Below are 16,877 nucleotides of genomic sequence, written 5' to 3' on the forward strand. Positions count from 1 at the left end.
CAGTGTGAAATTCCTTTATGTGCATCTTGGTGTTTTAATTAAAACTAAATATTTTAAATAAAAAGAGAAATGGAAAATTTCATATATTTGGTAGGGTCTGGAAGTGGGAGTATGGGGAGAAAGATAATATTTTCAAGTAGGAGTCATTGGTTCTTCTCAATTTACACAATATAGATCAATATTTATTTTGACTGCCTGTAAGTTAGATCCTGTTTACGAGATTTTTTCTGTTAAAGATGTATGCACAGATCAAGTTTTATAAGAAAAAATATTTTCAATAGGCTAAGAAGACACTCTATTTATATTATATATTTTTTGCAAATAAATTTTAATTATAAAGAAATTATTACCTGCTAGTGTATTTTGAAGGAATTTTTTTTTCATATGCCAAGTTTCTTTAAGGTGCAACCTATCTCTTTTTTTAATGTTTCAAGTTTTTATTTTAATTATGGTTAGTTAACATATAGTGTAATATTAGTTTCAGGAGTAGAATTTAGTGATTCCATCACTTACGTATAACACCCAGTGCTCATCACAAGTGTCCTCCTTAATGCCCATCACACACCTAGCCCATCTCCCACCCATCTCCCCTCCAGCCACTCTCAGCTTGTTCTCTATAATTAAGAGTCTATTTTATGGTTTGCCTCCCTCTGTCTTTTTTTTTCTTTGCCCTATGTTCATCTGTTTTGTTTCTTAAATTTCACATACGGGTGAAATAACATGGTATTTGTCTTTCTCTGACTTATTTCTTTTAGCATAGCACATTCCAGCTCCATCCCTGTTGTTAAAGTGTAACCTGTCTGTATTTAACTTTTCTCCATGCCACAGAATCTGAGACTCTTTGACTTATGAACTTTGAAAGTGCTAATTGGAGTTAGCAATGATAGAAAGTGTTTATTTTAAACATTAAGAATAAGTCTGTTGTATTTTTATCTTATAGTGTTAAAAAGAAACATGTCTGCAAGGCAGTTAATGGTGAAAGTGAAAACCATAATCAGAAGAGTGGAAATCTATCTGGTCTATATTTCTTATGCATGGGCCATAGAGAAACTGTTAGATATTCTATAATGAACCTTATATAGCTCACTGTTGGCTGAAATTTGACATAGGGAGTATAATTAAACCGTGAAAACCTGACTCAGGAAATAAAAAGAATAAGGATTATACTTAAGAAAGTGGAGAAATGACAAGAAAAATTTTAATGAGATCTGTGTTGTTCTAATACTCAACCTCCCAAAGCATTGTAGAGACAGAAAAATTGCTAGAGAACAGTGGTTCCATTGAAAAGATAGAAAATAATTTGTTTGGACTATGTGTAATAATGCCATGTCAGTACTTGTTAGACTCTGGTAGTGGCTTCTAATATGATAAAAGAGGATCTTTGCCATAAGAAGTCAAGTTGTAATTGACAGCATAAAAATACCGCCTTCCACTTTCTTACAGATATTCTTTTATTAGTATTCACGGCTATTGTCTTTATTGGTAGGCAGGCTCCTGAAGCTGGCTGCTGGGTCAAGCATCACAAAATTAAAAAGATTTCCAGAATGAGCTAGATCTCTTTCTGAAATATGTTAACAATCTCTGACAATGACTCAACAAAGGGATTTTGGAAAATGAAGTGTCGGTAAAGGCATGATACACAACGTAACCATTAATTGAAATTAGAGGTCTTGCGAACTTGGGCCTACCTGTCTGTATTTTGTCTGCATTGACTGTTCTGAAGACTATACTATTTTCAAGGACTCGGTACTATGTAACACGATCGCCACAATTTTTCTGATAACCATAGTAAATCCTCCTTAAGTAGATCTATATCCTGTTTCATATGTTCATTCATTCACTTATCAGTTCAATCATTTTTACACAATTATTCAAATCAGAAAATACTGAGCCTCTATTGTGGCCAAGCACTGCTGGAAATTTAGCAGCGAATAAAATAATTTCTGCTCTATACCCCCAGCGATCTTACATACAAGTATTTTTACTGCTAATAAAGAAAATGTATTAAATGTCAGCTATAAGGCAGTGACTGCCTTGCACGCTTTCTGTACATTTATTTTATTTAATTCACACAACCCCTAAAGCAGGTATTGCCATCTACAGCCTATAGATGAGGAAGCTGAAGCTTACTTTTCATGACTGGCATGTGGTCACTTTGTTAATCAGTCTTGGAATTAAGATTTGAAGACTATCTATCTGATTCTACTATTACATTACTTTCAATGGCAGTTTAACACAAATGTTATTTTAAATGCAATGCTATTGATATAAAATGTTCTGAACAAGCTGAGAAAATAAGTCCAGTTTCAAAAGCACAGATATTATTTTTTTTTAAAAAAGATTTTCTTTTTATTTGAGAAATTGAGAAAGAGAATGAGTGGGGGGTGGGAGGGGGAGAGGGAGAGGGAGAAGCAGGCTCCCCGCTGAGCAGGGAGCCCATCCCCGGAGCCTGGGATCAGGACCTGAGCTGAAGGCAGATGTTTAACCCACTGAGTCACCCAGGTACCCCAAGCACAGATATTATTTTAATCTGTTTATATGCCAATGCCACAACTGACTGATTTAGTCAATTTTGACTGTGATTAGGCAGACTTCTTATTTCTTTGTTTTAAACCATTAATCCCCAAAGCTGTGATTTATGCAAACAGAAACAACAAAGAATGCACACATACACACACACACACACAGATAAAACCTGTGAAACTGACAGGTTTTCTATTACTTTGTTCTGTCAAAGATGTTATAAAAATAAAACATATTGTACCATTAAATAAAGCCATCATTTTATAAAAGAAATATCAAAACCTTTAACATAAAAAAACAGAAATACTCTCAGATTAAAAGACAGCTTTTATGGTTAAATAACTCCGGTATCTGTATTACTGCCTTTTTACCTCATGAGTCCTGAGATGAGTCTTTAGAAACCATTAATGTACACAATATTTTGGATCCTGCCCTGAACCTAAGAAAACCTTCAATTTTGAATATATTCCCTTCATTTACTAGTAATCATAGCATGATTTATAGGAATAGTCACTGACCTAGGAGCTGGCAAGATCTGAAACACATTAGAATAGGGGTCACAGCAAGTTTAGTTTAATGCTGAATCACTGAAATTAATAAACTCTGTCTTTTCAATTTCTCCCAATTAAGAACAGTATCAGTTCCAGAGTTTGCTGGGGTTGAATGGAGGACAAGAAACTCTAGCAGGAAGAGAAGGGAAATGGGAGGCAGGGATGGAGGCCTGTTATCACAAAAGAAAATAGCTTGAGGTGGAAAGAGTGCCAGACCCAGTGGGAAATAAAGTCTGAGGTTTCTCCTGACTCTTCAGTCTCTTGCAAAGTTACTTACTGGTCACCGGGAATGCTCTTTGCATCTGCACTTGGACATTTGTATATGACTGATTTCCATGGCAAGACCTTTAAAAGAGAAGCCTATGTTTTATATCTGTTCCTGTGATTTAAGATTGGTTAGTAGCATCCCCAGTAAAACAATTTGAATTTTATTGTAGTGTAAACCCATGAATATTTCTTTCATGTTTGTTGTGTGTCTGTTGAAATCCTGCAGTCTGGCATAAGAATCTCTGGTCTGAGGACACCTGCGACCGGAGCCAGTGCTGTGTTCTCATTACTTGACTAGACATGTACTAGACTGTACATCAACGGAGAACTCCAGCACCACACGCTCTTAGAGCCGGGGCGGGGGACTCTGGAGATCATTTAGTGCAATGGCCTCCATTTACAGATGCAGAGACTGAGGCCAAGAGAGGTGATTCAGCTTAGTTAGGGCCACCCAGGGAGTTTACTTCACGTCTCCCATGTTCTGATCCGCAGATTAGATTTCATCCTCATACCAACTGTATGTTGTACCTTCTTGTAGGAAATAACAACAATAATCTGTGAATAAAAACAGCGATTGAATAGAATATTTAACAGCTAATAGGGTGAACATTAATTACTTTTGTTAAAATATAAATACTAATTTTATTAATAAAACTAAATATTACTTACTATCTATAAGAGTGTAGTTAGTCACTTTTCCATTTATTTATTTTATCTACAGCCATTAGCTGAGTGCTGAACACTGTGGTAGACACTAAGATTACAGAGTGAAGACTTGACCATTGAAAAGATGAGGCAGAGTATAAATAAAAGGTGGCAAACATTTTGCAAGGGTTATAATTGAAACGTGTAGAGAAAACTGTGGAAACACAAATGAGAGGGGTTTTTATTTTTTATGTTTTATTTTTTATTGAGGAAAGTCAAAAAGAGGATATAGAAGATGAGGTGCTTAAATTGAATCTCGAGTTATGAAGTAAGAATTCTGAAAAAGAAGAGAGCAGAACATTCCAGGATAAAGGTTTAGTGTTTGAAAAAATAGGGAAATCAGCCAGCTGGTGTAGTTCGGGAAATGCAAGTGTTAGTAACAATGGTGACACTGTTGATAAGTATAATAATAACTGCTAACGTTTCTTGAGCCTTTCTTATTTGCCAGACCTTGCATATCCTTCATCTTTAATTCCTTATAATAACCCTATAATATAATGCTTATTATTTCCATTTTTATAAGTAAGGAAACCAAGAGTTGAAGAGGTTAAGTAATTTGACTAAGGACACATAGCTGTCAAATGATAGAGCATAGATTCAAACACAGTTTTAACCATCTCCACAAACTTCCATGTGATTCTGCTCCTTATTTTTAAGAAATGACTTTATATAATTTACATAAAATATTAATTTGGGTTTAAGTTACAACTCATTCAAGTCGTTACAGTATGGTGGATAAAGCCTCAGATTAGACTCAGCTCAATTTGATCCTTCCACTTACTGCATTTCCTCCTGGGGTAAGATATTTAAATTTACTGAGCCTCAGTGTCTTCATATGTAAATGTGTGAACAGTTATTGCGAATGGCATTTGAGACAATAAATGTAAAGTACTTTGCTGTGGCAGATATTTGACAATTTGAATTCCCTCTCACTGACTCTGAGTCCCACCCCAGCAGGCATTTGCCTGGGGAGGAATCTTACTTCCTCAACAATACAGAAGTTCAAGACACTTGGAATCTTTAACCTATTTCCTTGATGAAGTTATTTTTAAAAACCTCATTTCAAGTCTCAAAGTTAATTTTTATTTGTTTTAGTTTTATTTTTATAGCACAGACTTTCTTTCAGAAACATTTTTTAGTATACCCTGTCAGGATGTTTTCCTGACATGCCATTCAGTACAGTGGCATTCTAGAATAGGTTTCATTTTTTTATGCTTGTCTGTTTGTATGTCTTTCATGCCTGAAAAATGTGGACTAGAATCTATGCTTCTGCTAAGTGTTACGCATAAAATATTTTTAAAGCTATTTCTGCAGAGAAGAACTAATTTAAGGGCATCGTATTTCATCTTTAGCATGAAATGAAGGTTTTCCATTTAAAGGGAAATGTGTCATTTTAAAAGGATGAATATGATGGCACACATTAAAAAAATAAAAAATAACAAAACAACAACAAAAACATTTTTCTTGTTGTTTCAGTTCCATACAGGGCTCTTCTCTGCACTGATAACATTTTCATTTGATTATGAATTAGATAAATTTTCATTTTCTTTAAACCTTATCCCTTAGTATTTGAAGCTTCATAGTTTTTTTTGAGGTCAACATCATGACCTTCCTACTTCAAATGTCTCCTTTTATTTGTACCATTACAGATTTATAATATACATATGTTCCCAGCACATTTTTAACAGTTGTTTATGCAAAAACTTGTACAATAGAAGTAACATATTATTCTATCTTCTTCTTTCTAGAAATTATGGCTCTTCCACAGAATTTTAAAGTTAGAAAGGAATAAAGGAGCAATTCAGGGCAAATCTTCATTTTATGGGTGTGGAAAGTAAGGCCCAGAGATGTTATGGAATTTGCCAAATATTACCTTTATCCAGTCTTTCTTTTATCTGTTTATTCAAAAAATAAGTTTTGAGTTTCTACTATGTGCAAAGCACTGTAATAGATGCCATGAGGGAAAAATTGTGTGTGAGGAGTTTCTCTCCCTCAAGGATCATATATTGTGCTGAGAGATGCATGCAGGTAAGCAGTTAACCATAGGGCAAATAGTAATGAAGTGAGCTCTTCACAAGCCCTTCAGCAATTCCAAAACTGGTATCATCATCCTTGTATTGACCTGGTTTTCCCTTTAAAATGACCAATTCAACACCATTATCTAACCAGTCATCCCTGCTGGAAGACTGCACACCAGCCTCCATTGTCCTCTTTTCTTTACCCACCCTGAGCATCTGCCAGTCATCATCCTCTTCAGTGTACTCAGTCAGAGTCCTTAAATTTCTTGATTTTCTTCATCCTGACTGCCAATGCATTAATTTTAACACTTTTTGTCTTTCTGTGCCCTTTCGCTGCAATTGTCTGACTCCTCTGCCTGTCTCTGTTCTTCCTATCCTTGAATACATTATGCAGACTCCAGCCACATTGACGTATTTGAATGATGGTCATTCTGTGTCACTCAATGGCTTAACTACTGTGACACCCAGTGGTCTGCAGGATCAGACTCATTTCTTAATGTGGCAACAACCTCCAGGATCTGGCTTCCCCTCACACTTTTTATACTAGTTACCAAATACTCTTTAAAGACTTTTGCCTTTGCTCAATCTATCTCTGTCCCCTTAGAAAGGCCTTCTCTCTTCGCCTGGCTGACTCCTACATGTCTTTCAATATTCAACTGTTACCTTCTCAGGAATCTTTCCCTCATTCTTAATGGGAGTGCTGCTCCCTTTGATCCATGGATTACCCTGGATACCTCTATTAAATACTGTGTTTATGTTTGTTTCTAACATGCGATGTGCGCTTCTCAAAGGCAGGCGTTAGGTCTAATGTATCATCAGTCCTTACTATAGTGCCTGGTATTTAGTAGATAATAAAGATGTGTTGAATAGATGGGATTACTTATTGAACAAAATGTTATAAAAGAAGTATAAACAGTATAAAAAAGTATCATGGAAGTGAGTAATTTCATCTGAGAAGCTAAAAAAAAAATTCATGTAAAATTCAGTGATTTAGTTGAGTCTTGAAAGAAGTCCATAATCGGAAAGGTAGATCAGAAGTGCAAAATGAGATTTTTCACATGGGCAAAGTTCCTCAGTTGTGATCATATTGCATAGAAAATAAAGAGCTCATTAAGGTATCTCATTAATAACAAATCGGTATTTATGGGAGTAGATCATGTGGGTACTTGAATGCCATGATCAAGAATTTGTTATTAATTCCATCAACAGTGGGAATATGCCAAAGGGATTTAGAACAAAGAAGGAACATAATGAGACCTTAAGTTGCTTTTTTTTTTTAAAGATTTTATTTATTTATTTGAGGTGGAGAGGAGAAATCATGAGCCGGGTGGGGCATGGCGGGGAAAGGCAGAGGGAAAGAGAGGGAGAGGGTAAGGGAGAAGCAGACTCCCTGCTAAACAGGGAGACAGAGGAGGGGCTTGATCTCAGAACCCTGAGATCATGACCTGAGCCAAAGACAGACACATAATGTATTGAGCCATCCAGGCGCCCCTAGACCTTAAATTCCTTTACTAGAGTAAACACCTGGAGGGTTGGGCTTTTTTGTTTGTTTCTTGCTCACTATTTTATTCTCAAATAAAATGTGACTTGTGTAAAAGTAGGAACTCATTATATATTTGAATAAACAAAGATGTGTTTTAGAACAGTACTGTCTGATATATCTTTCTGCAGTGGGGGAATCATTCTGTATCTGTGCTATTCAATATAGTAACCACTAGACCCACGCAGCTCTTGCTCACTTTAAGGAACTGAGGAATTGAATTTTTAATGTTATTTGATTTTTAATTAATTTATATTTAAATTTAAAGAGCCACATGTGACTCGTGGCTATTATGTTGGACAACACAGTGTAGAAAGTTTTCCCTAGCAGGGTCCCAACAGAAAACAGATGGAACACTCAAATTAGGATAATTCAAGGAAATTTTTTTATAGAGAAACTTTTTCCAAATGTGTGTGGGCAGCTTTCAGGGAACCACAAGAGAGAATGCAATTAGCTGTGGTGTGACATGGGAGCAACGGTGAGACAGAATTGATGGAAAGACTCATAGTTAAGATTATAAGCCTGGATCACATTGGGATAGTATTTATAATATGCCATAATACTTCTAATGAAATTTCATTGAATGAAATCTATGTTCAGAACTGTTCTTTTCAATGAAGTCTTTCCTGACAGTTTATTTACTGATGAGGAATGTGATTACTTTCCCTATACAGTGCTGATCTGTGCTGTGTTTTCTCAGCATTTTCCCCCCTGGTACTCCACTGTGAGTAGTACATTTTCCATTAGCAAGGCTGTGCTGACTTAATGGTGGCTCCTGTCAAGGCTCCTTTAAGAAGCATCCTCTCTTCTGAGCACCTAGAATGTAGGCAGTCTCTGACTGTTACCTGTGGTTATGTTTTAATATCCTGCCCTTTCATTCCTTACTTCAGCATACACAATTCACCTTCAGTCCTAGCTCATTGCTTGATGATTTGTTAAGGCTTTGAAAAAAGAAGGAATGAGGGCTTTTAAGCAGGATGGGGCTATTTCTCCTTGCTTTATTTATTTTTATGCCATGCAAAAGGAATAAAGAGGCATAAAATGGCTTGACTGAGTCAAATAAATCTGGGTAAATAGAGCAAGGACCCAATAAAAAGCTGTAGGTGAAAAGAAAAAAGGTGGGGGTGTGGGGATACAGGGAAGGAGGAAGGGAAAACTTTATACTTCCTGTAGTGATAGGCACTATTTATTATTACCTAGAAAACAAAATGTCTTTGACCCAATGAAACATTTTAAATTAAGATTAAGCTCTGGATAGAAATTAAGAAATCATCTTTATAGTCCTTATTTAATCCCATCAGGTTGTCACCGCCTGTCATCCTTTATTAAAGTTTTGTATGGCACTGCTGTTTGCTCTGAGAAGGTTGACATCTTTTAGTTATTCTGATGAATCTTATCACAGAAGCTAGTGAGTTTTTATGGTCAACACAACAGGAATCTCTCATTATATTTCTGATGTCCTGTGTGAGGGGTAGTGAGGGAGAGGTATCTCTTCAGCCTGTCCCACTCCTGACCCCTTTTACTATCTCTGCTTTCATGAAGTTGAAGGAGACAACCAAGAGCTACACAGCATGAAACTGAAAAATACGGGCTAGGTTCTTTAGGTAAAATTAGATACTGTCTTATAGCCCATTGTGTATCTGTTTATGCCATTGCCTTCCATGGCTCTGCATTAACTTTTTCGTAATTTTCTACTGCTAGCATGGATAATGCTGAGTAGGAGCTGTGAAGGTAGCCACAACTTTCATCTGGGTAATTGCCACCATTTCTTTTATTGCTCTGACATCTAGAATTTTCTTTATCTCTATTTCTTCCTCCCTCTCCTCTCCACTTCTTTCACTAGATACAGTCTCCATCATGAACACATTGCACACTCATCCTCAAAAAGAAAAAGTGGTAAAAGACTTAGTAGTCCTCTATTGTTTCCCCCTTGGAGGCATCTAGAAATGTTTGCAGCCTGTATTATTGGAATTTAGTAGACAGGGGCCAATGGACGCCAAACATCTTGTGGTGTATAATGTAGTCTCAAACGATGGTGATTTTTTCCATTTTAAATATCAGTAACACCATTGCTGAGAAAATCTAGGTGTAACTGAGGTTTAGGTTGGTACCAGTGACCTCAGCTAATAGAGGATTGTAGCTGTGCCTTGATGGGTAAATGCTAAAATCTCCTCAAGAATCTAGTATGACACCTTCCTGGCATTTGGTAGGCTCCTAATAAAACTATGTTGTATTCTGAATCAAGTTGTTCACTTGTAAACTAATCAACAACACTCAATAAGTCCTCTGCAAGTTACTTTCAGGAATAGAAAAAAAAGCTATATTTGTCAATATCAAGATTCTAACAGTGTTGTAGGAGACATGAACATGCATAGAAAAAAATATTGGGAAATTTTCAAAATGCTATCGGAACAAGGAAAGGTGAGAGTTGACTCTTGAGGAGAGTTGGTGGGGGAACTCTGTGTGGAAACCATGGAGGATAAGGTAGGATTTTAGCAGCAGGTAATTTTGTGGACACTTGCTGAAGTCAAGAGTACATTATAAGTAAGAACGTGGGAGAAGAGATATACATGTATAGGAAGATTGTTACTGGGAAGGATAGTACTTGAGAAGATGTGACAGAAGATGGGACTAAACAGGGGTTGGGGTAGAGTATAGATGGTCTTGAACTTCTTATAAAGAAGTGGCTGCACTTGAAGGTATGGATTTATGTGTGAATGTAGTCATTGGGCATAGTGTATGACACACTGCCTAATGGTCTATACTTTGCCTCAATTTCCTTCTTCATGGAGTCTGTGCTGTAAACTCCTTCAGTTACCAGCTGCTTAAACTTACCTTCCTGATTTTCAAGGTCTCCTCTCAAGAGCCCTTTTCAGTTTATTAATTTAAATGGTAGCAATTTTCTTAGAGGTGAATCGCATAATGATTTTTTTTCAATCTTTTTTATACAAGATAGCACTGAAAAAAGTATGATTAGATTCAATTCAGTTGTCTCCCACAAAAGTAATATGTAGAAAATACCAACCAAGGTGACTCTCTGTGTGCTTAATAGCCTAAAGATTTAGGTTAGGGATATAACAGAGAACTGTTCTGCTTAAAGAAATGAAAAGGTGTCGCACAAATTATCTTAAAGAGCCAAAAACAGCGTCCAGTTCCTACTTGAAACAGTTTGTTCTTGGAATATTGTCAGCTAAAATTGTGGTCAACTTTTGCAAATTGTATGAATTTGCACTGCATATTTTATTTGGTGTTTAGCAAAACTCCAATATGGCTCTGCATAACTTACACAATACACCATGAAAATGACTTCAGAAACTCCCACAGAAGTTGACAAATTGGGCATCTAATGCTTTTAAGCTAATTGCGTGCTTTGAGGTTAAAGAGTCGACTTGTTAAGAATGAAGATCAGAGTTTCTTGGAGAGAATGCTGTGCCGACTGCCACACTGAATGCAACCCAGCCCCATATCAGAAATGTTACAGAAGCTTAAAGAAGAAAATAATGTGAGCTTTAATCACCATTCTACTTGGTCTTAAGTGAAGTGCTCATGAATCATATGCAATATCATAGCAGTTTTGAAACCTATTCTTGAATTTTCAAGCTGTTATTTTCAGGAAATTTAGAAAGCAAATTGCTAAGTGATAAAGAGTAATCTGATACCATTGCTTATGCCATTTTTCCCCCCCTCTTTTGCAGACTGGAAAAAAGGAAAGGAGTAATACCCTGAATATTGCAATAGACAACATGTGTAAGAAGACAAGAGACCTTCGCAGACAGGTGAGGGAAGAGAGAGGCGTGGAGACAGAAACACCATATAAAATGAACTTCTTTTTCCACTGCTAGAATATTTACTTCTTGTTTTTGTCCTTCTTCAATTAATTTAGAACACAAAACATCAAGAGTAAATAGGTACCTTCCATATTTACATACCTCAGCCATTCTTGTGGCAAACATAAAGTACAAGAAAGAACATGTGCCTTAATATCAGGCAGAATTACATTCAAATGCTGGCCTTGCCCTCATCTGCTGTGTGATCTTGGGGACAAATTTAATCTTTTTTTTTTTTTTTAAGATTTTATTTATTTATTTGACAGAGAAAGAGACAGCCAGCGAGAGAGGGAACACAAGCAGGGGGAGTGGGAGAAGAAGAAGCAGGCTCCCAGCAGAGGAGCCTGATGTGGGGCTTGATCCCAGAGCACCGGGATCATGCCCTGAGCCAAAGGCAGACGCTTAACGACTGCACCACCCAGGCTCCCCAAATTTAATCTTTTTGAGCCTCTCTGAACCTATAAAATGGAATTCATAATATGTAATTGGACTTTGAGGAGTAAATGAAATGCTTATCAGTACCTGCTACCTAGTGACTTTTTAGGGAATGTTGGTAAATTGGATCTGTTACATTAGAAACCGAGTTTATCATCCGTACACTTAGAGCAAACAGCTAGTAATCAGAGAGGTACCAATTTGCCCATTCAGTTATTTTCAGAATGCTTCAAAAATTGGTGCTGATTAAGCTAAGGCTACTCTGTAACCTTAGGTCATCAGGAGCATAGGATTAGGGAGGATTTCATTAGGTAATTTAGAAGTCCAGTATTATGCCACAAGTTAATTTTTTTACCCCAGAAATATGAAGACTTAGCTGTTTTCAAAGACCTTTGCTTTCCATTATTTTCTACTATATAGTAACCGAGTTCTTTCTCATGTACAACTTCAACTTGGTCACCATTAACTCATAAAAGAGAGGTGAAAGCTTTTCAACCATAAGCTTTTAATGCAATATATTATTGTAGGTTAATGGGAAGATTTAGTAAAATGCCCTGAGTAATCTTTTAATTCAGAAGTGATTTGGAAATTGAATAAATAGGGATTCTTCAGCCAGTTAATATTAGCTGTAAAAAAAAAAAAAACAAAACAATTTTGAGGGCTGTGGAAATTCCAATTTCTCAACTTTATGGCCTTCATGTGAATTCTGTTTCTACCGTCAGCACTTAGAATCATGGAATGTAAGAATTGAAAAGAACTTAGCTCAACTTGTCTTATAGTGCAGATGAGAATGCACATCTGTGAAAAGATGGCCTGCCTAAGGAGGAAGGGGCATCGAATCTATACCAGGTCATAACCTATACTAAACTCAGGAACTTTTACCAAAGGGCCGTCATCCCTCTTCATTGCAGGACTTCTGTTCTCCATCTTCTTGAGGATTTCTACTCCATCTGCTCCTTTTGGGACTTGGAAAAGCTGTTCTGTGAGCTATCAACAATTGTGTCTTTCATTCCTGCCTCATCCCTCTCTGTTGTCTAAAACAAAATGTTAATCTACATTTATACCTCCAAAGCTTTTGGAATTATTACTTAAAAAAAAAAGTCAAGATAAATCAATCCTTTATGTGTAGGATTACTAGATTTAGCAAGTAAAAGCACAAGATCCATTAAATTTGAATTTCACATTAAAAACGAACATGTTTAATTACATCCCAGATATTGCATGGGACATAATTATATTAAAAATAGTGTGTTTAAATTTGACCAGGCATCTTGTATTTTATCTTGCAATTCTACATGTGTTTCCCCCTCACTAACATCAGTGAGATATAGAAAGAACATGGGGGATTACTAATACTTTTCTTTATAGTAAAGGGATGTTTCCAGCTTGTAAAAAACTGCTGTTCCAGAAGTATGAAAATTCTCTATAGTTTCTATAGGTCTACATATTCATTGTTTTGATTAAGTATTGATGCTTAACTAATGACTACAAACAACAGCAACCATTTTATTATGTTTCATGGTTCCGTGGGTTGGTTGGGGTCAACAGGGCCATATTTGTACTTTTCACTTGTGATCTCCCATGTAGTGGCAGTCAAATGGTGACTGTGTCTGGGTTCAGGGCTGGGTATTTGAGGCCTCGGTGCTTCTTCTTCTTCCCTGTCTCCATGTGGTGTCTAAACTCATAGGACCCCTTCATGCGACTTCTCTCTCTCAAGCCTGGATTTCTTGCATGATAGTTCAAGGCTCCAAGAGAGGAGAGATGGAAGCTGCCAGACTTTCTTGATGATTAAGCTCCAAAGTTACCAGAATGCTATTTCTTCCCTATTCTATAGATAAGAATAGTCATGAATCCTGCCCCAGGTCAAGAGGACCAACAGAACCTCATGAAGTGATATGTGTGTACAGGATGATGTGGGATTGTTAGAAGTTTGTCTCTGGAGACATCTGTGGTCTTCAGTGTCAGTGAGGTAGTTGCTATGGTTTGTTTTCGGTATCCTTACTTGCCCTCCCTAGGACTTCATTTTCCATCCTGATGTTTATACTTTTGCAATAATAAAAACTAGTTTAACAGCAACATGAGTCATCTCCACCTCTTCTTATTCTTGCAAAGTTTATCAAGCAGTTTGTTTTAAGCATCTTATATATACTCTTTCACACAGGAAGAAGAAAGTCCCTACCCTTAAAATATTTTTCTTTGGAATATTTAATGTTCATATATTGTTGTAGATCTGTTTTTGTTTGCATGTTTGTTTTTAGTAAACAATAATCAGAACACATCTTCTTGCCCATTTATCTAATCTCCTTGCTTACCCATGGCTTGTCCATCAGCAACACAGAAGCATTTTGGCTTTGGTTCAGAGAATCATTGGATTTCTAGGAGCTATTTTTGTGAGATACATTGCTTAGACAAATCTGTGAGGGGAAGGGAAGCAAATTATACATTTTGGGGCAATAAAATGAAATGACCTAGAAGGTGACTTAGTGTTTATTTTGATGAACCTTATTGCTTTGTGACTTTCTTGCCTGTTATCATAGAAAAGAAAGACAAAAGTCCTTGGCATGGTATTCCAGGTTCTCTGTGATTTGGCCATGACTTTAATTGACATTATTTATAATGTTCCTTCTCTTTCACTCTCTAAGTTCCTCCTCCTCACCACACCGCACATTGACCTGTTCTCTGACTATAGAGTCTACTTACTATTCACCAACTGTTCCATCACTTCCCACCCTGCCCCCCACCAAAGCACATGTGTCTTTGTATATATGGCTTGTTTAACTTAGTGCTTTTCCCACTCCTCTTGCTTCCCCCACCTAGCCCCTAATCAACCTTAGGAACTTCAAGACTAACATACGTGCTACTTCTCCCATGAAACCTTTGCCATTATCAGTAGCTGGAATTATTATTTTTTCTTTCTGGAGCACTTACAGCATGTGTCGTTCTTTCATAGTAGTGATCATATCCTGCATGTGTTTTTCTTTTTTAATGGATTTTTTCTTCCCACTGGATTTCAGGTTCTTAAAATGATAGTTAAAACAACGTCTTTAATTTAGTAGTGCTTTGAAAAGCTCTCTACCAACTCCTTACGTTAGTCTTTACGTGATTGATTTTTATTTCTGAAACAAGAAATAATGCCATAGTATTATCTCAGTTTCTCAGGTGAGTCAATTTACTGAACATCACTTAGCTAACTGATAGAGCCAAGGTTTGAACCCAAGTCCACCCAAGCCAACCCAAATTGTAACCACCATATGAGGGGTCGGGGATAATGGCCTGTTCACCCTCAGAACTTCTAGTGCCTAATAAACTGATTTTAACCATCCTAATTTTTTTGTTCCTTACTATTTATTTTACAAGTTTTTTTTTATTAAACTTTTTCCATCCTTTAGTCTCCTTCCCCATCACTTATTTGAAAACTGCATACCTATTACAATTCTTAATAAAGGAGGAAGATCTTTAAGCATCATTTCTTTGTTTAAAAAATTAAAGCAATTTCCATTTCTACTGTATTATGCAGAGTGAAACATACATTTGATTTCACTAAAGGCAGGTTAAAATTTTTATTTGCGTATATTGAGAAAAAAATTGCCTGTTTCATAAATGCGAAAATAAGGACTTGAGATATGTCAAACTAAATAGGATTCTGCTAAAACACAAAACAAAAACTTGACTGATTTTTTATGCTGAGTTGTTGAATTGATATATGCATTTCTTCTCCATTTTGGTAGTATCAGTGCCACACTTAGAAAAAAATATGTATGTCCTTATACCTCCTCTTCATCATCCTCATAATGAAATAATGTTAACAATCCAGGGCACCTCGGTCAGTTAAGCGTCTGCCTTTGGCTCAGGTCATGATCCCAGGGTCCTGGGATCGAATCCCATACCAGGCTCCCTGCTCAGTGGAGAGTCTGCTTTTCCCTCTGCCTCTCCCTCTCCCTCTCCCTCCCCCACTCATGCTCTCTCCTTTCTCTCGCAAAAATAAAATAAAATCCTTAAAAAAAATGAATGATCCATAAGATACAAGTATCATTAAGTTGACACAGTAGGTGTACATTGAATTAATTATTAGGTGATTTAGTTGCTATTAGTTAATTGAGTTTTGACAGTCACATTTTGCTATTTGACTTAAAATTACAATGGCATTAATATACACATGTATCATTTTTTCTAATTCCCTAAGGACAATTCTTTTCTGAGACACTTTCTTTTCTTTCCATTCCTCTTTCCCTCACAATTTCATTCTTTCTATTCTCTTATTTAGTGGTGGTGGGGGCAGTGCTGTCTTACAGTTTTCACATATAGCTTTCACTTTTGGGTTTCAATTGTAGAGAAATATATTATTTTATTTGAGATCCCAAACCACTTACATCAGTGGGAAATAGAAAAATTGATGTCTCAAAGCCTTTTATTAAACTGTGGTGAGAAAAGATGGAAAACCCCTCAGTTTGATTTTGTGCCTGACTTCTTTCGTGCCTGGCCACGAACAGGTATTATTGAAAATACATACCTCTAACTCCTATTGGCCTCCCACTAACTTCTGATTTTAGTGCTACAGCTTCTAAGGTTGTCCTATTTTTACATTGGCATGTTGGATTCTTCTTTAAAGTTTTTTGTATATCACTCAAGTGAAAGGAATGAGTTGTTCTGTTGGATGGGAAAATAACATGAAAATTAATAAGATAGAGGCTTCTTACATATTATACACAGATATAGGTGAGTGTACAATTTAAATGAAAAAAATCCCGTATGTCAGAATATGCCAGAACATATAAAGAAAATTACTTAGCATAGCATTTGAGGCATTCCATATCTTGTCCCTATTTGCATTTCTAGGCCTCTCTTGTAATAATTCCTCTTTCACAGTCAGCACAGTACAGGGGATGCCAAAATCAAATTCAGTAGTGTGCAAAGCAGAAGAGATAAAGTGTGATCATCAATGGGTAGTTTATGTAAGACATCAGAGTCTGTTACTTGGAACATGACCAAACAACATTATTACCAGACCAGT

At 36.4% G+C, this 16,877-nt stretch overlaps 1 protein-coding gene across 1 annotated transcript in view; it reads left to right on the forward strand.

The window, feature by feature from the left end:
* Positions 1–16,877, forward strand: part of CTNNA3 (catenin alpha 3) — a 1,592,500-nt gene that overhangs the window by 880,112 nt on the left and 695,511 nt on the right. The window contains exon 9 of the mRNA XM_008695933.2: positions 11,300–11,380. Within this exon, the coding sequence (XP_008694155.2) occupies positions 11,300–11,380 (81 nt within the window). The remainder of the gene's footprint in view (positions 1–11,299; positions 11,381–16,877) is intronic.

Source organism: Ursus maritimus, unplaced genomic scaffold (genome assembly GCF_017311325.1).
Source record: "Ursus maritimus isolate PB19 unplaced genomic scaffold, ASM1731132v1 scaffold_7, whole genome shotgun sequence".
NCBI lineage: Eukaryota > Metazoa > Chordata > Mammalia > Carnivora > Ursidae > Ursus > Ursus maritimus.